The sequence below is a fragment of the Bubalus kerabau genome, chromosome 22 (genome assembly GCF_029407905.1).
Source record: "Bubalus kerabau isolate K-KA32 ecotype Philippines breed swamp buffalo chromosome 22, PCC_UOA_SB_1v2, whole genome shotgun sequence".
Lineage (NCBI taxonomy): Eukaryota > Metazoa > Chordata > Mammalia > Artiodactyla > Bovidae > Bubalus > Bubalus kerabau.
Window position 1 is genome coordinate 29,850,244 of NC_073645.1, and position 26,498 is coordinate 29,876,741.

A 26,498-nucleotide genomic window follows, 5' to 3' on the forward strand; every position below is an offset into this window, starting at 1 on the left:
GGCAGCCCATCAGGCTCCCCCGTCCCTGGGATTCTCCAGGCAAGAACACTGGAGTGGGTTGCCATTTCCTTCTCTAATGCATGAAAGAGAAAAGTGAAAGTGAAATCGCTCAGTCGTGTCCAACTTTTAGCGACCCCATGGACTGCAGACTACCAGGTTCCTCCATCCATGGGATTTTCCAGGCAAGAGTACTGGAGTGGGGTGCCATTACTAGGTAGACATATAATATGCATTTTTTCAGTCTGATTCCTTTAGCTCAATATTAGTTACACGATTCATTCAAGTTTCTGTATGTAGCAGTAGTTTGTTCTTTTTCATTGTATGGTGTTCCATTTTATATGTATATTGTCATTTATTTCTCTGTGCTAATATTGATGGATGTTTATTTTCAGTTTTTGAGCTCTTAGGAATTCCTCTGCTATGTATATTATTTTACATACATTCTTATGCACATTTGTATACATTTCTCTTTGTTTTTAAATTTTATTGAAGCATAGTTGGATTTACAATGTTGAGTTAATTTATCCTGCACAACAAAGTGATTCAGTTATATACATGTATATATATTTACTTTTTCATATTCTTTTCCATTATGGCTTATCACAGGATACTGAATGTAGTTCCCTGTGCTATACAATAGGACCTTGTTGTTTTCTCATCCTATATATAATAGTTTGCACTGGATGTATTTCTGATGAATATATCTTTGGAGTGGAAATGTGGCTCTTAGGTTGTGCATGTATTCAGGTATAGTATTTCATGTCAAGCTGGTCTCCAGGGTGCCAATCTACACTCCTAACAGCACTGGATAAATAACCAGTTGCCCCAACAGCACCACTTGATATTGTTAGTCTTTTAAAATACCAGTCTTCTGATGGGTACATAGCAATAATTTATTACAGTTTTAAGTTGCATTCTCTGGATAAGCGGTAGTGTTGGTAATTTTTTCATATGCTTATTGGCTATGTGGTTACCCTCTTTGATATTTCTAAATCATTTGTACATTTTCTACTAGGTTGATGGAATTTTTCTTATTGATTTGTAGGATTTATTTATATTTTTCTGGGCATGAGTCCCTTATTGAAAGTGCGTACTGAAAATAACTTCTTCCCCTCTAGATTTCACCTTTATGGTTTTTAAAATAATGACTGTTGAAGAAAAGAAATTCTCAATTTTAAGGTAATCTTAGTAAATCATATTTTTCTTTATATTATAAGGTTTTCTTTCCTGTTTAAAAAATATTTTCCTAATCCGAGGTCATGAAGATATCCTTGTGTGTTTTCCTTTAAGCACCCTAGTTTTCTCTTTCAAAATTAGACTGACAGTCAAGATTATTTTGGTGTGTTTTGAGAGGTCAAGATTCACATGTTCCCTCATACTCAATGCTGCAGCACCATTTACTGAAAAGACAATACATTATCTACTGTACTGAAGTCTCATGTGACATAAAGCACATACTTAAGGGCACATATATATGTATATTATTATGTCATAAATCAATTGACCATATAGAAATTCAGTGTGAAAATATTTGTCTTTCAATGGTACTGGGTCAACTGGCTACATTTATGGAAAATATAATATAAATTTTGGCCCTTGCCTGAAACAATTCTGTTCAAAATGGATCTTAGGCTTAAATATGAAAGCTAAAGAAAAAAATGTGTGGTATGATATCTTCACAATCTTGGGCTAGACACATTTCTTAAGCAAGCCACAAAAATAACTAATTATTTTATATAACTACTGAAATATCTGTGTTTGCATATGCCATTTTCAAATCTATTCAATTTGTCTCAATGATAGTATGTCTCCTCTTCTCTCCTTTCTACTTTATTTTGATTAATGAGGCACTTAATATTCATCCAGTTCTCCTATCCGTAGTTTGATAGTTCAGCATTACCTTACTGTTTTTTACTTGTGACTAGATATTAAAGCCGGAGAAGGCAATGGCCCACTCCATTACTCTTGCCTGGAAAATCCCATGGACAGAGGAACCTGGTAGGCTGCAGTCCATGGGGTCGCTAAGAATCAGACACGAGTGAGTGACTTCACTTTCACTTTTCACTTTCCTGCATTGGAGAAGGAAATGGCAACCCACTCCAGTGTTCTTGCCTGGAGAATCCCAGGGACGGGGGAGCCTGGTGGGCTGCCATCTATGGGGTTGCACAGAGTCGGACACGACTGAAGTGACTTAGCAGCAGCAGCAGCAGCAGCAGCAGATATTAAAGCACACATTCTGAACATGCTGGTTCAATACAAAAGAGTACTTTTATCAATACTTCTTCACAGACATTTCATGGAGCTTAAACCTCTTTAATTCCATTTAATTCTTTTCACATACTATATTATTGTCGTCATGTATTTTAATTCCGCATGTATTTTAAGTGCCACAGTGGATTAACATGATTGGTCTACAAAATTGCTATTAACTTCAGTTCACCAGCATATCCACCATCTTTCTTATTCATTCTTTCCATTATTTCTGTGCTTTTGCCTGGGGTCATTTTCTTTATGCCCAGACAATTACCTTTAGTGTTTCTTTTCACTGGAATCAGCTTATATGACTCATTCTAATTTTTGCTTGTCTGAAAAATGTTTTTGCTTTAGCTTCATATTTTTTTCCTCAGCACTTCAAACATGTCATTCCATTTTTGTCTGCGCTGCTTTAAAATTTCCTCGTTTTTAGATGATGTCAGTAGTTTGAATACAATATCTAAAATACCCTGCTTTGAGTCTACAGATTCTCTTGAATCTCTGTGTTGATATGCTGATATCTTTTGCCAGTTTTTGGAAAATTCTCTGACATTATCTCTCCAAAAATAATTCTGGCTCCTTACTAGTTCCTCCCCTTCAGGATGACTGTGTTCACTCTTTCCACCATGTCCTTTGGTCTCATTATTCTTTTCCCTATTTTCTACTCTTTTCCTCTTATGTTCCAAATGCTATATTCCCTACTGTCATTGCTTCTAATAAACTGATCCTTCATTCACCTGGGTTCAGTCTACTACAAACCCCTCTAAGTTCCTAATATCAGTACCTATACCTGTAGTTCTATGACTTCCATTTGATTACCGCCACCTACTGATGACTGCTGTGGGATTAAATTTTATATCTTGTCCCATATTCATAAACATATTAATCATATATCAGGAAATATGCTCTTTTTTCTGTTGTTTTTTTTTCCTGTTCTTGGTCCTGATTCTTGATATATCTATAGTTATTTAAATACTCTAAATTTTACATGAAAAAAAAAAGTAGTAAGGCTGCTGGTATATGTTATTTTCCTCTAAAGAGGATTTGTTACAGTTTCTGACATTTAAAATGGGGGAATCATTCTAATAATGATTAGACGGAAATAATTTCAGGTGGGATTTCAGGGTGTAGAGAGTCTGGTCTAATTTCATTCTGTCCTTACTCCTAGCATAGAGCAGTCTACAGGACCTAGTCTTGTATCATTCACCAGGGCTTTCCCCTTGATAGTCTCTAAATTCAATTGTTTTCTATCTCCTCAAAATGTAATACTTCTAAAATATATGTTTGACTTCACATCCTAAGTGATTACTTGCTGTTTTATCTGCATCCCTCAGATATTGTCAAATAACTCAAGGAAACAAAAGTGAACATGAAAAGTGTCAGTGGCTCAGTTGTGTCCAACTCTTTGCAACCACATGGATTGTAGTCTGCCAGGCTCCATGGAATTCTCCAGGCAAGAATACTGGAGTGGGTTGCCATGCCCTCCTCCAGGGGATGTTCCCAACCCAGGGATTGAACCTGGATCTCCCGCCTTGCAGGCAGATTCTGTACCAAGTAAGCCACCATGGAATCCCCCAAGGAAACAAAGAACAGAGAATACTGTATAACTTCTCTATGCTTCTCTCCTCTCTGGGATTTGATATCATCAGTCCCAGCTGACTTGGTAACTCTGAAGTCCAATCTTTATCTTCCCAACCTCGAGTCTACCAACAGATGTTTAGCCAACACTTTTGGTCTGACCTTCTACTAGGAATCTGAAATCTGACCTCTTAAACAGTGTGACAGATGAACAGGCAAAGTTCTTGAGGGGAAATACAACATGAAATACAGCATAACTCATCACAATGAGTTTCCTATCTCTCAAGAAAAGAATTGAAATTTCTTAAGTCCTCTTCCTCCTTCTCTGTGTGTGTCTCTCTTTCCCACTCTCTCTAACTGTTGCTCTAAATAATACATATTTATTTGGTTTGCAGCAAGCTAGTCTGTCATAGCCTCAGGCAGAAGCTCCCCCAAGATTTATTTCTGTGAAAGCAAGTAATTCCAACTAGCCTAAATTGGCCCATCTCTTTCTAGTTCCAAATGAAGAACATTGGGGAACCTTAGTGTTTAGAAAACTGGGTATGGTTAAAAGGCACTTACTAAGGAGACAGGAGAAAAGAGTATTAGGTCAGAGCAGTGCTTGTCTAAGTGGTCCTTGAACTCAAGGCAACAGCATCACTGGAGCCAGGAGTTCCAGCTCATTAGAGCACAGCTTTTTCTACGGAAATTAAAATACTAAGTATTTTGAGCAAACCTGACAATGTAATCCGAACTACATCTTTTCCCCTTCAAGGCACCCTCTAGAGCCTCTTGGACTGGTCTGGGCCTCTTGATGTTGCCCTTGTTTCTTTCTTTCTTTTTTCTTGAAGCATAATGCATAACCTATGACCCTGTTAGAAAAGGATATTCCTGGGTCTTACCTCAACCTCCTGCATGAGAATCTTTGAAGATGCAGCCCAGAAAACTGTTTTAACATGCTCACCAGGTAATTTTTATCTATGTTAGAGATGGAGAGTCACTGAACTATCAGAAGAGAAGGGGAGAAGACTGTGTTGTATATCTTTATCCTGATGTCATTGTGAACGTTTCGGATTCCTTTGCATTCACATGGATGAAAGTGGTGTTGGCCATATTTTAGGTACATATAAAACATGATTGAAGTAGGACAGCATGGTTTAGTAATTAAAATCATTTAATGAAGGTATTTATCCTTTAGAGGCCAGCTTCTTCACTTACAAGATGACAAACGTGCCGTAAACATTCTAAAATACGTAATATAAATGTCATCTTATTCTACCATCTAATTACTCAGAAACTTCAGATAACTATAGTTTGGCAAACAATAATTGATGTTTATAATAATATTGCTGAGGCACTATTAATATTAAAACAATAAACCTCTCAAATGTCAAGGAAATTATATTCAATTAGTTTAGATTGGTCTTGATGCTATATGTATGACTGGTTAATGTCTTTAGAAAGAAAAGCCATGACTTCAGATTAAAGGAGGAAGACAGCATTAGCAGCTTTTAGGTTAGTTCAGTATGTATATGTGTTAAGCTGTTCTAGGAATACTATTAATGTATTCTGAGAAAACATTTTGCTAAAAGTGCCAATAATAGAAGATTAAATCCAGACAGAATCCCTAAGTTACAGGTTCAGTAAGAATGAAGAACAGTCCAGGTTCGATGCACGATACTGGATGCTTGGGGCTGGTGCACTGGGACGACCCAGAGGGATGGTATGGGGAGGGGGGAGGGAGGAGGGTTCAGGATGGGGAGCACATGTATACCTGTGGCGGATTCATTTTGATATTTGGCAAAACCAATACAATTTTGTAAAGTTAAATTAAATAAAATTTAAAAAAGAATGAAGACCAACTTGCAGTGAAATAAAAGTAATCGAAGAACTGTGTCAGAGAAGGCAAACTTATAACAACAAATACCAAGGAACTAAAAGGAGAATACAGATTTTAAATAAAATTTAAAATTAAAAAATATATCTATGTAAACAAAGACAAAAAGACGTGTGAACCAAATCCTGATTCCTTAGGAAAAGGCCCTGGCTCTAGGCGGTCGAGGGGAGGCGGGGCCGGCCCTACCTCTTCCAGCTGCACCATAAAAGTAACGTTGTGCCCCTGCTCCGCAGTCAGCTTTCCATCAGCAGTGAGGATCCGCAGCCCCCGCGGGGCCTTCCCTGGGCACTTCTGTGGCTTGGCTGTATACTGTTCTCTCACTCCATCGGTGCAGTTATTGGAAACCACCTTTCTATACCTACGTGGGAAAAAGCTCACATTGTAATTCAGCCCATGATAATTTGGATCACTCCCAACATTTCAAACCTTCTGCCTGGCCCTGAGGGCTAGCAATAACTACCTTTCATGGTGTCGGGAAGGTTATAGTTTGTTTATAGTAAGCACCCAACAGAGAGGCAACTCATCATAGGAACATATTGCATCATTATTAACATTTTAATTTATGCTTTTATTATCTTAGTCGACAGATATACGATTTCACTTTGGAGCTGTGGGGAAATGCATAGCAGGAGAAGACGTGGTCTTTCCTTACCCTCAATAGGTTTATAATCCAGGTGAAAAGATGTGTACTTAGTTGCTCAGTCATGTCCAACTTTTTGCAACCCCATGGGCTATAGGCCACCTGGCTCCTCTGTTCATGGGGATTCTCCAGGCAAGAATACTGGAGTGGGTTGCCATGCCCTCCTCCAGGGGATCTTCCCAACCCAGGGATTCAACCCAGGTCTCCTGCATTGCAGGTGGATTTTTTTTTTTTTTACCATCTATACATGGATAATCCAGAAAATACTTCAAAGGCTATATAATTAAAGGTCAGAATGAGTACTTTATATATTGTAATATATACATATATATATATATATATATATATTGCAAAGGAAGGTACAGTTCAAAGAGAGATTATTATGAATTATATGTCTCAACATTAGATACTGTACAAGCTGTTGCACTCATGGAATAGTACAGAAAGGTGTCTAAACTTGAGAGTTTCTACTCAATATTTTATGGGATATAATGCCCAAACTATTGAAATTTCACATTAAGGAAACTTTAGACTATAGATTAAGTAAATCCTCCCTCTGTTTTGCTTTTTTCTTGTTTTAGCCTTAATAGGAAAAAAAAAAGAATTATGCTACCAATTTGTCCTATACAATTTATCAGATTTATAGTATATTACAATCTGTGGGTTTTCTTTAAGACTTTTGAGGTCCAATGTTATGTATTCATCATCTTTTTTGTGTGTGGAGTCCACAGCAGCCACATTATATATTCATATATTTGGTTTTTCCAATCTACCTGAGGAAGGTACTGGTAGATATCAAAATGGAAGCAATCAAAAGTCCAAGGTCTTTCCATTCTTCTAGACCATAAGTTGACAAACTTTTCACATAAAGTGCCAGGGAATAAATGTTTTAGCTTTGCAGGTTATATAGCTTTAGTCACAAGTACTCAACTCTCGGGTTGTAACATTAAAGTGGACATAGAGAATGCATAAAAGAACAAATCAATCTGGGTTCTAATAAAACTTTATTTACAAAATCTGGCAGTGTGCAGGCTATTGCTTACCAACTACTTCAAAGTCCTTTCTCTGTCCTTTAGTTTCAAGACTGACTACTTAAAAGCACGATTGAGAAAATAAAATTAAATACCATCTGGGAAAGCATTTTGAACACTATGACTGTAAGGCCAAGTATTAATATTAAACTCACCTCATAGGGTAACCATAAGGATGAAATGGATTACTGTACACAGAACGCTTAAAACCACCCTGACAATTAGCAAGTGATTATGAAATGTTATCAGTTATTTTTACTTAACATTATTATCTATCCTCCCTGTTCACAACCTTCACAAATTCCCATTTCCTTAAGATAAATCACAGATCCTCTAACTTGGGCCTGAAGCCCTCCATAAACTAACTTGGTTCTACTTTTCTGGACTCTTTCTCCCCAACCAGCTCATTCTGCTTTAGCCAAACTTCTCTTTTCAATCCTCTTGAAAGTGCTTCTTTTCTTTTGTTCTTTCTGCTTCCATGTCCACCTTTTTGCCTAATCAGCTGCCTAAAACTTATCCACACTTTAAGTGGCAGCTTATCTCCTCTCTTTTCCTGATTGTGAAAGTAAAATCATAAGAAGTTCCAATTTAGAGAGTACTAATATGTTCAGGGATTTCCTGGTGGTCAGATAGTAAAGAATCGGCCTGTAATGCGGGAGACCCAGGTTCATTCCCTGGGTTGGGAAGATCCCCTGGATAAGGGAATGGCTGCCCACTCCAGTATTCTTGCCTGGAGAATTCCATGGACAGAGGAATCTGGTGGGCTACAGTCCAAGGATTGCAAAGAGCTGGACTCGACTGAGTGACTAACCCTTTCACTAATATGTTCTAGACACTGAGCTAAGTTCTTAACATGATTTGCTTTCAAACTATCCCTAATAAAGAAGGTATCATTATTCCCAATAAATAGATGAAGAAATTAAGATTCATAGAACTTAACTAGTTTTCTCAAGATCACACAGCCAGCATGTAGACAATTTGGATCTAGGATATATGTATTTGTTACCACTGTACTGTACTACCTCTTTAAATTAGGTGAGATATATGTCTCTTACAGGAATCCTTATGATTTACTTGATAGGAATCAGTAATGCCTTGTATGACTTTCTTCCTTCCTGTGACTGTGAACTTTAAGCTCTTCATTGAGGGCATATTTGTGCTGCAGACATGCAAGGCTGATAATCACTAGGTCCACACTGGGATGACTGTATAGAGTTTAAGTGTTGAAATATCTGTCTAGAAACTGGCTATCATCACTAGCTCCAAACCCTGCAGGCACCACACCCACCAACCCAGCTATGTTAACCCCTATCCTTGGAGTCCTTGCTTTTCCTGGCAATCCGGAAGTGAATGGGTTAACACCTAATACACCAAAGAGCTTCCTAAATCCTGCTCCTGTACTGAGAGCCTTACTCATTCTGACTGGTCACTGCCATGTCTGAACATCTTCAAATCATCCTATCTGATATTAAATATTTTGAAAAGTCCATGTAGGTGCTTATGACTGTATGCTGATTTGAAAGAAAATAAGAGAAGCTGCGGGGAAAAAAAAAAAAGATGTGCACACTGGAAAATGGTGACATTCTGGTACCAGCAATGGTAGCAGAGAAGTGACCAGCAATGTCATACAGTAATTATGACATCCCAGTGAGTTAAACTGCATCACAAACTCCCTGCGTGTTTCAGAAGCCAGGCACAATGCACATTAAAGGCAGGTTATAACTTTAATCGCTTAGCGTCCAAGCACACCTGTGACACTGTCTTGGCGAGGAGCCCTGGAGGCATGGGCTCACTACCACTTGGCATCATCAGCTAGAGAACGTTTCTTTTGTGTGTCGCTGTTCTGACCAATCACCACCCTGGGCTTTCCTGAAGCCTGTAGCAACAGGAGTTCTGCTTAAACACAAAGCATGAATCCATTCCCCTGGGATTCTGCCACAGAGAAGACCGTTGGTAATTTTTTCAATGCTCATTAAAAACCATTCTGAGACCATTTTATTTCCTGGTGAAAATGGCTTCACATTAGCCCTATCAGACCAGTCTCTGAAATTTACAAGAAAATTGAGCAGAAATACAGAGTTCATTTACTCAAGTAAGCACACACCTGCTTTGTGCATTACAGAATGGTTCTATTTTCATCCCAGTAGCTGTCCCTGGGTCTGAGTTACATAAATGAATAATACATTTTATATGTTATTAAATGGGGCTGCTTACCTCCGCAATAACAAGGCAACTTATGATTATGTTGGACCTAAGCTCTGAATATTACTGGGATGCATTTAGTTGGTAAAACATTCTTCAATCTGCCAAGAAGAAAAGTGCTTTGCAATGGCAAGGGAGTCTTTGCACAATTACTGAAAGGAAACATTCCACAAATATGCCTTTGATATTACCGACTGCTCATCAGTAGATGGTGTCTTATTACTTCAACAACCCCAATTTCAGCTATTCTCTTCCTTCTTTTCTTGATACTCCTCTGTCACATTTTCCTTTTTACCCTACCCTCTTTGATTTTGCTTCTGCGCTGCCTGTCAGTCTTTAAAAAGATGAAGGTCGTAGCTTTTCTTTGTGAGAGTAAAATTGGAAAAAGCATCAAAAGTCTTCACATCCTGTGATTTGGCTGTTTAGCAGTTTTGTTTTTTAACTTACAATTTTGGTACAGATGCTTGTAGTACAAATGTTTGCTATAGATGTTTGTGACCATTCTGTGTATGTTAAGGTGACAATATAGTCTGGCTTAGTCAGTCACCACTGTCTCTGTGATGTCAAGACTCTGCCCACAGAAATCAGTTTAAATGAGAATCCTGGGCATCAGCGTGTTTTTGTTTTTAATTTCCCCTGGTGATTCTAGTGTGCAGCCAGGATTAAAGATCACTGCCCTGGTGGTTAAAATTAGTGTTCTGGAACCAAACTGCCTGAGTTTAAATGCAGGCTATTACACATTATAGAAACTTGGGCAATTTACTCAGACTCTAACGTTTGGGTTCTCTGCCTATAAAGTAGGTATAATTACAGAAACAGTTCCTAATGTTCTCGGGAGGATTAAATGATATAATGCATTCAAAAGGACATAGAAAAAATATGCCACATTGCAAGACCTTAATAAATATTAAACATCATAAGGTAGTAAAAAAATAGCATTTAAAGTTTTAAATACTAATTTCCTGGTGGCTCAGATGGTCGAGTCTGCCTGCAAAGCGGGAGACCCAGATTCGATCACTGGATCGGGAAGTTTCCCTGGAGAAGGAAATGGCAACCCACTCCAGTATTCTTGCCTGGAGAATCCCATGGATGGAGGAGCCTGGCAGCCTACAGTCCATGGGGTTGGACACAAGTTGGACACAACTGAGTGACTTCCCTTACTTACTTACTTCAAGTTTTAAATATCGGCTTGCTCTTACAGCTGGTAAAGAATCCACCTGCCATGCAGGAGACTCTGGTTTGATTCCTCGGTTGAAAAGATCCCCTGGAGGAGGGCATGGCAATCCACTCCAGTATTCTTGCCTGAAGAATCCCATGGACAGAGGAGTCTGGTGGGCTACAGTCCATGGGGATGCAAAGAGTCAGACAGGACTGAGCAACTAAGTACAGCCTTATACAAGTTCCCTGAACGTAGAAGCCATGCTCTTACTGCCAAGATTATCTTCAGATCAAACTGGATCACATCAATTCCTTCCTTAATATTGTTCAAACTGCCCATGGTTTAGTCATAAAGAATAGGGTTTGGGTTTAAAAGATAGTTTCATGATCTGTGGTCAATGCATTTTTTAAGCTTTAGCTTTTTTCACTGCCCTGCATGCCTCCTAAGCTCAGGCCAGGCTAAAGGCTACTTGCCTTCTTCCGTCTGTGTTGTTCATCCTCCCTGGGATGATCTTTACTCTATCAAGCTTCTATTCATTCATTAAAAAATCAGTGCAGACATTATGTTTTCTTATTACATTATCTCTTCTCTTTTTTTCACAGTAGTTATTACATGTTATGACCAAGAAAGAGGTGGAACTCTAGGTTTTCTTATAGCCAAGGTAGGACTTACTGTTACTGAGCTCTGGTGTCCCTCATGTGTGAGAACAGTGGAAAGAATATATTTGTTTAGTTTCTTGGATTATACTATATGTCCTTGTTTTCAAGGAAAAACTTTCCTCTTACAATAACACCTGACTTGAAATGAGAAATGGGGCAAGCCCTGGAGACAGAGAAGGGAGCTGGTTCTGGGTACAGCGCATGCTAACACTTCAAGTAAGTCTTTCTAGACTCAGTGTGCTCATATTTCAGCAATAGTACTATGTAGCAGTCATACCCCCAACATTCAGAAATAACAGCGTTCCCTGACGGTTTAAGCAGGTTCTCCAAGTTTCTCTCTTCAAGGCAATAGCTCTCAGAACTTTCCCCTTAAACAGAGTAAGCAGACCTTGGGCTTAGGGGAGTGTCACTGGGCAGAAGATAGGTGAGGGGAAGAACACTTGTCTTCCACTAAGTAGGATGGAAGCACAAGTCATTTAACGTGAACACTAAATAGAATGCAACATCATTCTGAATGCCAGTGTGATGAAGTGGGACATATGGCCGAGTTAAACTAAATGACAGCATCAGGAGGATGGCTCATGGAATCCACTACAGTCAACTAGTTACATAACAAATTCATAAAAGGAAAATTTCCCTACTTTTAAACATCTGCAGTCCAAGGAATGCTAACACTGGGTACTTCAGATAGCTTATGGACATGTCAGAACCTGAAGGGGTCAAAGATCAACACAATCCCTCTGTTTTGCACATAAGGAAAAAAAAAAGAGAGAGAGATAAGAGTTTAGAGGGCTTCCCAGGGTCACACAGCAGGCAAGCAGTGGTCAGGGGCTCTGGACTGGGTTTGGAGCTCTCTTGCCATGATGCCATACCACCTGGATGAGGATTTTAATTCCCAATGCCACTGGGCAAGGACAGTGGTGTGAGAAACCTGATCTCCGTTCACCTTCTTCATTTCCAACCCTAATGCCATCCTGTAAACGTGGGAACATGTATCTAAGAAATATATTCTGAAGGATCAATTCTGTAGCAGCTGAGAAGTCTAGACCATCTGCTGTGAAAATGAATGGGTGCTTTCCAAAAAAAAACCAGCTACATGGGCCCCTGCAGTTTTGGGTCTGCAAACACTGCAAGTGATTTCCTTTCTGTGGACTTGAAACACATGGACCACTTTTAGGACCAATTATTCTCTGTGATGTACACTGACATATGTTGCTGAATAAATTAGACTGAACATCAAGAACCCTACCAGGATCAGAAATGAGATCACATGGGAAAAGAACACAACCCCCAAAGGCCCTGGAAATAGCAACCCCAGGGTGATGGCAGGATAGCCAGGCTCTAAGTGTTTTCATAGCTCATGTAGAGAGGATTATGTTTATAGAAAGCATTTTTAAAACATTCTAAATGTATGTGAGAGTATGGAGATAACTGTTTTGCTATAACTTATGTGTGTATATATATATATTTTTTTTCCTGGACCCACTATTCTTATATAAATACTGAATTAATGCTATTTAAATCTTTTTTAAATTCTTGATTAAATATTCCCATTGAATATTGAGAAACTAACACTGAGGAACAACAAGAACCATCACTGTACACTTACATTATTCCAGAAGAGATTAACGGCTCCTTTAAAGAAACTTCACAGACAAAAATTTCTATACCTACTTTTTAAAAAACACATCTAGAAATATCTCTAGCTTAGTAGCAAAAAGAAATCTGTTCCTTGATAAGATTATCTTTGTTTCTTACAATAAACCAGCCCAATGCCCACTTTATTTTATATTTACAGAATCTTTCATGGTTGGCATGAAACAAGCAATGTTCTAGTTAATTTAGCAACTGAAATCATACCATGTTCCCTGGATCTGAAACAGTGTAAACAAGATTTAACCACATATAAGTATCAGTTAAGTTCAGTCGCTCAGTCATGTCGGACTCCTTGTGACCCCATGAACCACAGCACATCAGACCTCCCTGTCCATCACAAACTCCCAGAGATTACCCAAACTCATGTCCAATGAGTTGGTGATGCCATCCAACCATCTCATCCTTTGTTGTCCCCTTCTCCTCCTGCCCTCAATCTTGCCCAGCATCAGGGTCTTTTCCAATGAGTCAGCTCTTCGCATCAGGTGGCCAAAGTATTGGAATTTCAGCTTCAACATCAGTCCTTCCAATGAACACGAGGACTGATCTCCTTTAGGATGGACTGGTTGGATCTCCTTGCAGTCCAAGGGACTCTCAAGAGTCTTCTCCAACACCACAGTTCAAAATCATCAATTCTTCGGCACTCAGCTTTCTTTATAGTCCAACTCTCACATCCATACATGATGACTGGATAAACAATAGCCTTGACTAGACGGACCTTTGTTGGCAAAGTAATGTCTCTGCTTTTTAATACGCTGTCTAGGTTGGTCCGGAGAAGGCAACGGCACCCCACTCCAGTACCCTTGCCTGGAAAATCCCATGGATGGAAGAGCCTGGTAGGCTTGAGTCCATGGGGTCGTTAAGAGTCGGAAACAACTGAGAGACTTCACTTTCACTTTTCACTTTCATGCATTGGAGAAAGAAATGGCAACCCACTCCAGTGTTCTTGCCTGGAGAATCCCAGGGATGGGGGAGCCTGGTGGGCTTCCATCTATGGGGTCACACAGAGTTGGACACGACTGAAGCAACTTAGCAGCAGCAGCTAGGATGGTCACAACTTTCCTTCCAAGGAGTAAGTGTCTTTTAATTTCATGGCTGCAATCACCATCTGCAGTGATTTTGGAGCCCCCCAAAATAAACTCTGCCCCTGTTTCCCCATCTATTTGCCATGAAGTGATGGGACCAGATGCCATGATCTTAGTTTTCTGAATTTTGAGCTTTAAGCCAACTTTTTCACTCTCCTCTTTCACTTTCATCAAGAGGCTCTTTGGTTCTTCTTCACTTTCTGCCATAAGGGTGGTGTTATCTGCATATCTGAGGTTATTGATATATTCCCAGCTATCTGGATTCCAGCTTGTGCTTCTTCCAGCCCAGCATTTCTCATGATGTAATCTACATATAAGTTAAATAAGCAGGGTGACAATATACAGCCTTGATATACTCTTTTTCCTATTTGGAACAAGTCTGTTGTTCCATGTCCAGTTCTAACTGTTGCTTCCTGACCTGCACACAAGTTTCTCAGGAGGCAGGCCCGGTGGTCTGATATTCCCATCTCTTTCAGAATTTTCCACAGTTTATTGTGATCCACAAAGTCAAAGGCTTAGCATAGTCAATAAAGCAGAAATAGATGTTTTTCTGGAACTCTCTTGCTTTTTTGATGATCCAGCAGATGTTGGTAATTTGATCTCTGGTTCCTCTGCCTTTTCTAAAACCAGCTTGAACATTTGGAAGTTCACGGTTCATGTATTGCTAAAGCCTGGCTTGGAGAATTTTGAGCATTACTTTACTAGAGTGTGAGATGAGTGCAATTGTGAGGTAGTTTGAGCATTCTTTGGCATTGCCTTTATTTGGAATTGGAATGAAAACTGACCTTTTCCAGTCCTGTGTCCGCTGCTGAGTTTTCCAAATTGGCTGGCATATTGAGTGCAGCACTTTCACAGCATCATCTTTTAGGATTTGAAATAGCTATTGTTATTGTTCCGCAGAAGGCAATGGCACCCCACTCCAGTACTCCTGCCTGGAAAATCCCATGGATAGAGGAGCCTGGAAGGCTGCAGTCCATGGGGTCACTGAGGGTCAGACACGACTGAGCGACTTCACTTTCACTTTTCACTTTTATGCATTGGAGAAGGAAATGGCAGCCCACTCCAGTGTTCTTGCTTGGAGAATCCCAGGGACAGGGGAGCCTGGTGGGCTGCCATCTCTGGGGTCGCACAGAGTCGGACACAATTGAAGCGACTTAGCAGTATTGTTATTGTTCAGTTGCTAAGTTGTGTCCAATTATTTGTGACCCCCATGGACTGCAGCAAGCCAGGCCTCCTTGTCCCTCACGTTCTCCCAGAGTTTGCCCAAGTTCATGCCCAAGAACATAGTATAAATGTGTAGTACATAGTATATATCAGTTCAGTTCAGTTCAGTCACTCAGTTGTGACCCCATGAACCGCAGCACGCCAGGCCTCCCTGTCCATCACCAACTCCCAGAGTTCACTCAAACTCATGTCCATATAGTATGTATAGTATAACTAAATAGGCTTGGGCTTTTGTATTTGCAAACTGAGATATTTATAGTTATCAGTGGAATAACAAAGAGAAAATGAATTTGGAGTTATTTCAGCACTAAATGCCAGATGACACACAGATGAATACTGATTTCATTTTATTTAAACAAAAGGAACTCATTTATTAATCAGGTAAATGCCTTATCTGCCGTGGGTCGTCTTGGAGGCAGATATGCATTTTGGAGTACAGTGCTTCTAATTCTGTGAGTTTATGAGCCTATGCAAGGTATTATTTCAGTTTTACAGAAGACAAAACAGGTCCTGATATTAAATGTGTCCTAGATCTCAGGACTGTCATGACTATTATGTATTAAATGTCTGGACTATAGATACACAATAAAAGGGAATTTCCCCCCTCTTTTTACCTTCACTGCAGAGGAGCCCTTAGATGACTACTGCTGGTGATGTTCTACATTTTGAAAAGTGACTACTATCACTAGGTACTGTGCTGCCTGCTTCATATAAATCATCACATTTAATCAATCCCCAACAGCAAATAGTCAAATTTCATAGTTTAGGAAACTAAGGCTCAGAAAGGAAGTGACTTGCTAAAGATGAAGGTAGAGATTGTTTCATTCTAAAATAACTCTGTTCTTTACCAAGCAACACCTCCTGCCTTAGAGTTCACTCTCTATCCACAGTAGACTGAAGGCCTAGTACCAGCCAACTGGCTTTCCATGGAGTGGCTTGTGGGAGGCATGAAGGAACAGGTGAAAAGTGGCAGGGACAATGTGGCAGAACTGTGCTCACGTGCTGTGTCATGGTGTGGACACTGGACACCTTACATCACTGGGCTAAGAGCTAAGGACTGGTAGCTACAGCCACTGGAGGGATACTTTACACCCATTTCAGCTCTTATTCTAAGTCTTTCTAAGATCTTTCCAAGAGCTAAAAGGAAACTGCACATCCATTCATTTCTGCACAGGGAAACTGATAACAATTTTGGCATCTCCTCGAAAGAGCATTTCTATTGGGCATAATAACAACTGATGCTAGGATGTTTCCATCATGGTGAAGGGAGTGAACCTGAGAACATGGCTATCTATACAGCATAATAAGCTGACTGTGAGAGCCACCATAACCATTTATAAAGCGAGGGCTTAACAAAAATAAAAGGGAAGTTTGCCTGCGTGCCTTCAAGTAAACTTGCAGAAAGGTGCTCCTGGCAGATCTGCTTGTTAAGCTTTATTGACAAGGGATGGCTGTTTTGCAGACCTGTTCAACCCAAGTCTGATTGCATGGCTGCAGTGTGTGCCCTGTTGTGAGGACTGGGTGAAGCAAGTCAGGCACATGACAAGTGAAATCTATCGGAGGCAAGAACTCTCAAGCCAGCCCTGCCCTGTGACTCCTCGGCACTTCATCTCAGCCTGAAGTTAATACTACATATTCTGTGCTGACAACCAAAGATGCCCGTGGATGGGTTAAAATGGGCACTGGAGAGACTTAGGGGCACTAATGGCTCCTTAATCCTAGAGACTTGAGGCTTTGCCCAATATCTCCCCCAATGCCTGGATACTAATCTGACATCACAGCTTGTCCTTGAAAAACTACCAGCCTGGCCCTTTCACCTGGCTCATCTCTTGTTCCTTTGCCTGCAGTAACCTGCCTCAGATCAGTTCAGTTGTTCAGCTGTGTCCAACTCTTTGTGACCCCATAGACTGCAGCACACCAGGCCTCCCTGTCCATCACCAACTCCCAGAGTTTACTCAAACTCATGTCCTCACACCTTCTTAATTTGGGAATCCTGCTTATCCTTCCTCCTAGTGTTCCCTTACAGAATCCACTGGTATTTGTATTTTAAAGGAGGATGGAAGTTAATATAACTGAATATCTCACGTATGGGATTCAGAGGCAGTGTGTGGGCAGGAAGCTGGTGTTTCCACTCTTATGGGGGAGATATTTGGCAGTGCCTAGATACTCAGGTCTAAGAAGGAATCAGCTGACTGGATGGAATTTGCTTTAGCAGCTAGCAGAAAGACCTTCAGCTGCCAAAAGAGACTCAAATTATTGTTGCAGGGTTTTAATAACAAGTATTATAGTATGGGAAAGCTAACCGTAGCATTGTTTATAGTGGCAGAAAATAGGAAATGATCAAAACGTCCATGAAAGGGATTACTACATAACTCCTGGTGCCTGAATCCTAAGGGGTAAAAAGAAATTAGATGGAAAGAAGCCTCATAAACTCTGACATCAAAAGATGTCTAAGATGCATTTTTTAATGAAAAAGGCACATAAAAGAATAATACATCTAGTAGGAAACTGCATATAAAAGCAACCAAATTAATTTTGTTTATCTTTTCACTTAATTATTCCCTGACAAATGCAAAAGAAAGTGTTTAGAAACATGCATATCAAACAGATCATAGCTGTGTAGGAAAGGGGGCCAGGATTGGGATGATAACCTAAATTTGCTTTTTAAACACAGAAAACATGTATATACTTTTTGTAATTAAATATCTCTAAGTGAAAAGCTAAATGTTTGATTGCAGCATGGTAGTGGCTACCACCTTATTGAGAATCTGTACTTATGAAATGCCACCAAATCAACATATAGCCAGGTGGCATCTGGGATCAGGGGCTGGAGTGGCATTAAGGCGGTCAAAAAGATTTGCAGCAACATGGACAGACCTAGAGATTTTCACACTTAGTGAAGTAGGGCAGAGGAGGAGAAATAGCATACGACATCCCTTATACGTGGACCCTAAAAAGAAATGATACAAAGGAAATTAATTACACGACAGAGACTCACAGACTTAGAGGAGGAATTTATGGTTGTTGTGTAGGGAGGAAGGAGGGGCAGAGGGTCAGTTAGGGAATTTGGGATGAACATGTTCATACCTCTATATTTAAAATGGATAACCAACAAGGACCGACTATATAGCACAGGGAACTCTGCTGAATGCTATGTGGCAGCCTGGATGGGAGGGAGTTTGGGGGAGGCTGAATACACACACACACACACACACACACACACACATATATATATATGGCTAAGTCCTTTTGTGGTTCACCTGAAATTATCACAACATTGTTAATCAGCTATACCCCAATACAAAATAAAGTTAAAAAAAAAAAGAAAGGCAGAAAGTTCTTTTTGAATTTCATCTACATATTACCTCTTACTCACTCCTGAGTTGGCTACAGACCCTGAAAATGGAAATTTGATTGTATAGAGTCTTCTTTGAGAATTACTTCAGGACTCTGTCTCAGCTAAGGGTCTTCCTATTCCTGATGCAAACATATAGACTATATGTCAATCAGTGAGGTTATGATTGATACCCTTCCTCCCAACCTTAGGCCACAGGGTGCTATGAGGGTGGTTACTCTTCCACCTGTGAGCCCCCTACTTTCAAGAGCAGGGCCTTTGTCCTACTTGCTGATGGCTGGTATTTATATGTCCCCTTTACACAAACTAGCTCACTAATGCTGATGATTTTCTGCAATATGTTTGAATGGAATGGATGAAGTCAGCAGATGTAATAACAAAAATCCCTTGGGGTGAGATGCTCTCAGGTAATAGACACTGACAGGAACAACCCTCTGAGAGTGGAGGGGGAGCACAAGGAAGTGATGCTGTGATTAATAAACATAATTGCATTGACAAGCATTTATATATCTGGATACCTACTGCTGAGTCAAAGCTATGGTTTTTCAAGTAGTCATGTATGGATGTGAAAGTTGGACCATAAAGAAAGCTAAGTGCTGAAGAATTGATGCTTTTGAACTGTGGTGTTGAAGAAGACTCTTGGAGAGCCCCTTGGACTACAAGGAGATCAAATCAGTCAATCCTAAAGGAAATCAATCCTGAATATTCATTGGAAGGACTTATGCTGAAGCTGAAGTTCCAATACTTTGACCACCTGGTGCAAAGAACTGACTCAGTGGAAAAGACCCTGATGCTGGGAAAGATTGAAGGCAGGAGGAGAAGGGGATGACAGAGGATGAGATGGTTGGATGGCATCACCAACTCAATGGACAAGAGTTTGAGCAAACTCTAGGAGATGGTGAAAGACAGGGAAGCCTGGTGTGCGGCAGTCCATGGGGTCACAAAGAGTCAGACATGACTGAGTAACTAAACAACAACAAACCTACTGCTGAACCATTTATAATTGAAATTTTTATCTTTTAGAGCATAGATGAAAACTTCCATTGAATAGAATATATAAATTACTCACCTCTGATGTTTTATTTTATATGTGTTAGGATTTATTTGGGTTTCACATACTGAGTTCACCAAAGGAATGGTGAAATCTGTTTAGGAGTAGCTAAAAATATGTGTGTCTAAATATGCATATAAATATTGATACATGTGCTGCTGCTAAGTCGCTTCAGTCGTGTCCGACTCTGTGCGATCCCATTGACAGCAGCCCATCAGGCTCCCCCGTCCCTGGGATTCTCCAGGCAAGAACACTGGAGTGGGTTGCCATTTCCTTCTCCAATGCATGAAAGTAAAAAGTGAAAGTGAAGTCGCTCAGTCCTGTCCGACTCTTAGCGACCCCATGGACTGCAGCCCACCAGGTTCCTCCGTCCATGGGATTTTCCAGGCGAGAGTACTGGAGTGGGGTGCCATTGATACATGTATATAATTATAAAATGAAAATATATATACATTCTTAATAAAGTGAAAAGTAAGGGTTCATAGACCTTCTTTTTCTGCCTTATTACAGTGGTTTCAGTAGCATTTGGTAAAATTTAGACCCCTCTGTACTTCAGCCTCTTCTCATTAATACCAAAGACAGAATAGCATAACTCCCTTGACTAACTCCGTGAAAAAAAAAAATCAATTCTGAAATCAGCTTCGGGGGCTCCCAGCACTCTTTACAATGTCTAAACATGTTCATACATGCAGGTGATACAACTTCTTTCTCTGGCATTTCTTCACCATTAAGTTGAGTGATTTCAGCAGCCTTTTTCAATTTTTCACATGGTACTAGATGCTCAAGATCTCACTGACCCTTTGCTGTAAAAATGTTACTTGCATTTTTCTCAAATTTTGTGTTACAGTGCAAATAAATCATAGCTTATTTATTTATTCAATCATAGATAAGAACATTTGATGTGCATGTCTATGTTTTCTTTCTCTCCTTCTGAAAAAAAGTTTGAATGGAATGGATGAAACCAGCAGATGTGATAACTCAACAAAAATGCCTTAGGGTGAGATGCTCTCAGGTAATATCCACCAAGGATTATACACTGTTCTGAGAGTAGTATATGTTATTTTGGTGATGTTTTTTAAATTAAAAAAAGTAAACATTTAAAATACAAAAGTACCTAAACAAGAACACGAATGTCCTCTCCTCTGGCTGGCAGCTCTCATGAGAAATGAGAAGGCAGCTGTCAAGGAGTGCTGCCTACTGGTGAGTACCTGCTTCCCCTCCCTCCCTCTCCCTCTCCTTCCAGCCCTTTCCTTCCTGACTGTCTTCAGACTGAACAATGGCTTCCTTCTTGCCTTCACACTTAGATGGAGACATCAGTTTTGGCCTTGCTGGTCTTCAGACAGGAACTGTATTATTAGCTTCCCTGGTTCACCATCAGTGCTCAGACTGTGCCTAGAAACAAACCGTCTAACTTCCTGGGTCTCCAGCTTGCCAACTCCCCCTATAGATATCAGGATTTGAACTTGCCCACCTCCACAGCTGGGTGCTCCCAGTCCTTTTAACAAATCTCTTTATATATACATATATATCTCCAATTGGAGATAGAAAAGCATATCTTTGGAAAATCCTGATGAATACCAGACCATACTTAGTTTCCCAAATGGCTCAAAAATGTCCTTTGATAGATTGCTTGAATTAGATTCCAAATAAGTTCCACACAGTAGTTTCCTGAGTCTATAAATATCAGTTACAATTTTGGGAAAGTCACCACACGGTTTTCCTTTTTATGGTATTTCTTAAATAATATTGGATAAACCCCACAGCACATATCATTCAACACAAAATTTTCAAATCTGATTCCAGATTTATAAAGATCAGAATGCATGTCTTCAAAGTGTCAAGACTGGATAGAGAGAAAATGGAACACATTCCTGCTAATACCACCGTACTCTTGAAAAGCCAATGAGCTTCTTTTCTGCCTCTAGTTTCCACATCTATAGAGCAGGAAATGCACATGGGAAATATTTGTTTGACCTTCCACACAGGGATGCTGCAAGGTAAAAGGTAGTGTCATGTAATTAAATAGTTGTGAAATAAGGGATCCAAAAATGAAGCAATCTGTATATTATCATTATTGCTATCTTCATCCAAGTAACTTGTTTTGTTTATTTGCAACTGGAATCTTATTCTCAGATGGAATTTGCACTATTAATGCAAATTTGTGCTGATTAAAATGAACAAAAGTGAATAAACTGGTGCTATAATGAAACAGACCTGGTCTTTGATTAGAAGTGATTCTGTAAGTTCATCTCATGCTGAAAAGCAGCAGCAGATGACCTCCTCAGGCCAACGCTTCAGGCACTCACCCAGTACTATTGAGGTAACTCTGCCCCAAGCTGCAGTCCTTCGACAGAGAGGATGGATTGAACCAAAAGGCTGGCAGGCACTGACCGTTGCTGTGTCGTTCATAACCATAGTCACTGTTGGGGAAAAAAATGAGAGAAACCTTTCAGTAGGTGGCAACGTTACTGAGAACAATTTAAGTCAGTCCACAGCCAACTTCTACCCTGGTCAATTAGTAAAACGAAAACAGTCATTCACTAAATCAATGCCTTTCCAAAAATGGAATCTTTCTTTCTATCTATCAATTACCCAAGAAAACATTCTACAGAATCCATTTTGAGAAATGCTAACTTGGAAGCCACAGAGACACATGTATAGAGATGAAAGCTCAGTGCCCAGTAATTCCCATTATACACCTTCAGCCAGGAGCATAGATGTTGTTCTCATCGGGGGGAGGCACAACAGTGATCGTGGTTGGGCCCTGAGAAAGCTAGAATGGTGGAAGCCCAGTCCCCCGTGTCAACTGCATTGAAAAACCTAAGGCATCCACACGTAGCATAATCCTCACTACTAGTGCTGCTTTGGGGTGCTCTTCAAAGACATCTGGATCTACCAAGGAGAGCTAAGCCAGGTCTCTCTGCGCACAAGCCATCTGCTTCAAAGTCACAGCAGGAAAGGCAATGTACTTCGGGAGTGTTGCGAGCATTTTCCCCAAAGGAAAACTCGGTCCTATTCAGTTAATGCCACCGATTGCTTTAAATTTTCTCTAGTTTGAAAACAAAGAGTTTTCTCTCAGCCTCCTTGAATTCTTGCCTCCCGGAACCTTTGAGTCAACTTTCTTGGCTTCTGAAAGATAAAGCTGGGCACAGAGAATGGCAGCACATCACACCTCCTCACGCACAGAAAAATTGCAGGCAGCAATGGCAAGCACAGGTATGAACTGGCCCACCTGTGTGATGGAGGCGAGATGCTGGCACACAAAGGTTGGGAAAGAAGAACTAGGCTTGCTCAGGGGCCTGGCACCAGGCAGTTGGTTCTCAGAATTCTGCCCATACCAGCTGGGTTTGATTCTGGTGCAACACAGCATGGGTAGAAGGACTTCCGGGACTCTGCCTACAGGACATCCTGTGTTCATTTCAGGAAATTACAGTAACAGGCAAGATCATCTAGCAGAGGGATGTCTGGGGGAGAGCCAAACTGAGAGAGAACATTCAGGGACAACCACCTTTGCCAAAAAATCACTGTTTGGGAAGGCCAAAGTCAAAGCTCTAAGATAAAAAGTTAACTCCCCGTATGAATCCTCCTTGAATACAGTGAATAAAGAAGCAGCCAGGTTTCTGAAAGAGGCACGTGATGAATGACAAACATTCCACTCAAGTTCTCCCTGTGAATGTAGTTCAGAATGTCAATCCTGAAAGGCAGGACAGAGATGAAATATTTTTGTCATTGTAACAGTCTTGTGCGGACTAAAAGGAAAGTCAGGGCTGGGCAGGCCCCTGCAGAATTCCCTGTGAGTCCCAGTGTAACTGAAGCTCTGTCTGCCTCCAGCAGAGCCCAGAGAGAGACAGAACTGCCTCTTGGCTTGCCTTCTCTACCAACAGGACAGGAATAGCCTTGGGTTATAGGTCTGAGTACTGGCAGCCAATGTGCCAGGACTGGCCAGTACTATTTATTCAGAGAATGCTCCTAGAGGTCTACCATGAGAGAGGCTTCTTTTTTCTAAGTAATGTTATGTGCTTGTACACAGTATCTCAGCCCAATCACTGATATTCTGATGATCAGACATGTGACTGATGATTGCTACCCAGCTAATACTTTTAAGTAAATGTCTTTGTTTCTTATGCTGGTTAAGTTCAATCATTAACACTGACATACACATTTAGCAATTGCTTTCTCTAAACCAAAAACATATAAATACATTTTAAAAAGGAGGAGGAAAAAAACGAGACTGAAAATGGGATGGACGTGATCAAGAGGGTTGGTTACCACTTATTCATCTTCAATCATCTTTCAACCTCATCTGACAGTCAAAACTAGAACAAAGAAAACACATCATTGGCCCCACAAGCTAGTTTTCTGCTTAACTAAAGCTCCAAAAACCATGTTGTGGCACTCTGAGAATATTTAACATCTAAATGTTGCACTCCTTTTCCAGTTTAAACTAGGTTAATACTGGTAAAAGGAGAAGGCTCTCCTATTGCTAGGTTCATAAAGCCACAGATGGCAATGCCAGTGACTCCATCCTTGCACTGAATTCAGAAAAATATTCCATGGCTTTCATAAACAATAGTCAGCTAGCCACTAATTGAAAACCTCCAGGTATAGAAAATACACTGCCCTAAATGACCATAATTTCACTATCAGGAACCCTAGATTCTAGAGAGATTTTTATCTTGAACACACATATATTTGTTCCCTGAAATGTCCACTTATTGTTTAAGTGTTGCAGTCAAAAGAGACTCAGGGTGGATCTGGCTTCTCTTTTTGTCCTGAGACCTGTCAAGTGTGTGAAGATAATTACCAGCTATCTCCTGAGTCCTCCTTAAGCCTAAAGAAATCACTGTTTTTTTTTTTTCTGTATACACACACACACATAACCAGTAAGCCATGATGTCCCCACGTGGTAATTCACACAAACATGAGGTTTATCACTTGGATCTATGCATGCCACTATTCAAATCTAAACTTTTGTTTAAGGCCCACATGGGTTTGAAATATGCAGTGACTACATGGGCTAACAGCACGAGCTCACCAGTCAAAATCAGCCTCTGTGCAGACGCAGGGCTCAGACTCCATGGCGCCTGCATATTTTCCCTGCATGCATTTCCGCTCGGATTTTCTCTTCTTATATATCCTCTTCGCTCCCATGATGCATGCTTCCCCCTGTAAGGAGACAAGAATCTCACACTGTTGGCCCATAGACATGACCTTCCCTACTCCACACTAGGACAGTCCAGGGAGATGGTCTCAAATCTTAGGGTGATCTGGACGTGGGCAGTCTGCTTTGTGCTAACAGCATTTTCTTTGCAATGTCTAGAGTCCTATTGCAGAACATGATGACAAAGTTAATCCTAAGAAGCACCGAGAGAGTGTCAAAATGTCCTGAACTCTGTTTTCAGCAAATCCTCACTTGGCAAGGTGTTGAGTAGAAGGCTATGAGGGACACACATGTAACTAAGGCTCAGCCTGTAACAGTGTGTTACCAACAGATCTATGGTAATTCAGTTGACTTCTTCTGTAATAAAAGATTGGCACATGATCATTTATGTGCATATGAAAGAAGAATATTGCTAAGAAACATAAAGGTCCATTTTGCCTCGGTTTATTATGCCTCTGCCCACACAATTTTACTGCACTGATTTTACATCCCTCTACAAGATAACCATTGGAGAAAGAAATGGCAACCCACTCCAGTGTTCTTGCCTGGAAAATCCCAGGGACGGGGGAGCCTGGTAGGTTGCCGTCTATGGGGTCGCACAGAGTCGGACACGACTGAAGCGACTTAGCAGCAGCAGCAGCACAAGATAACCAATAGCACTAAATCCAGTGTTTCTCCTCAAAATAAATAAACGCTTTGAATATTACAATGTCCGTGCACTCCAAAGGGGAAAATATCAGCTATGTGAATGAGCAATCCTTTCATTATTGAGCCTCCAAGAAAAGTGGGTGATTCTAGCTGATGCAGCTTCCATTGTCAAACCCAGCTCTGTGTGTGTGTCCAAAGGACACAGACTTTTGTCTAAGCTACTCTACACTGTCTTTCTTGAGCAAGCTCACTTTAACCAGCTGCACTACACATCAACACATAAATATACAACTTAGTCTAGGTTTGGAGTATATGTTGTGTTGCTCTCTCAATATAGTGATGGCTTTGTAAGCAAGGGCCCCAGCTATGTCCTTTGAGAGGCTGGCAGAATGAGTTCTTGGGAAATCAAAAGAGAGATGCTTTTACCCAAGCATTCTATCAACAATATGAGTGGAGTAGCAGAGGGGCCAGGATGAAGGAAATGTTCCTACTAATTCCACAACCTTATAACACAAGAAGCTTGGAAGGAGGCATAAAGCAGTACCTAATCCCAGGGAATCGCAGTGGTGGGGAAGAAGAACTTTACTGGCACTCCTCACCCAGCCCAATTTTGCTGTTTTATGTCTCTGTTTGCATTGCTAGATAAAACTGAAGAGCCTTTCCTCACCCTTGCCCCCACGCCCTGCAACCAGATGACATGCTCAGATAAATTATGTTTGGATCTCTGTGCTGAGTTGGTGTTTTGTTTTGAGTTGTAAGTCTAAGCCAAGCACATTTGAATTTTATCTCATTATACCCTAGTACAATAAAAACATAAATTATTTCACAACAGCAATAAATGTTGAGTTTGTTCACTGCCATGGCACCCAGGACACATAAGAAACCACCAGATGGACATTTTTTCCCAGAGAACCCTGATTCCT

General features: G+C 40.4%; 1 protein-coding gene across 5 annotated transcripts in view; it reads right to left on the reverse strand.

Annotated features, from left to right (window-relative positions):
* The window catches only part of SORCS1 (sortilin related VPS10 domain containing receptor 1), a 579,121-nt gene that overhangs the window by 76,595 nt on the left and 476,028 nt on the right, over nt 1–26,498 (reverse strand). For all 5 annotated transcript variants that reach the window (XM_055560720.1, XM_055560719.1, XM_055560721.1 and 2 more), the window contains 3 exons: nt 24,802–24,932; nt 22,073–22,186; nt 5,894–6,065 (listed from right to left, as the gene is read on the reverse strand). In XM_055560720.1, coding sequence (XP_055416695.1) covers nt 5,894–6,065; nt 22,073–22,186; nt 24,802–24,932 — 417 coding nt within the window. The remainder of the gene's footprint in view (nt 1–5,893; nt 6,066–22,072; nt 22,187–24,801; nt 24,933–26,498) is intronic.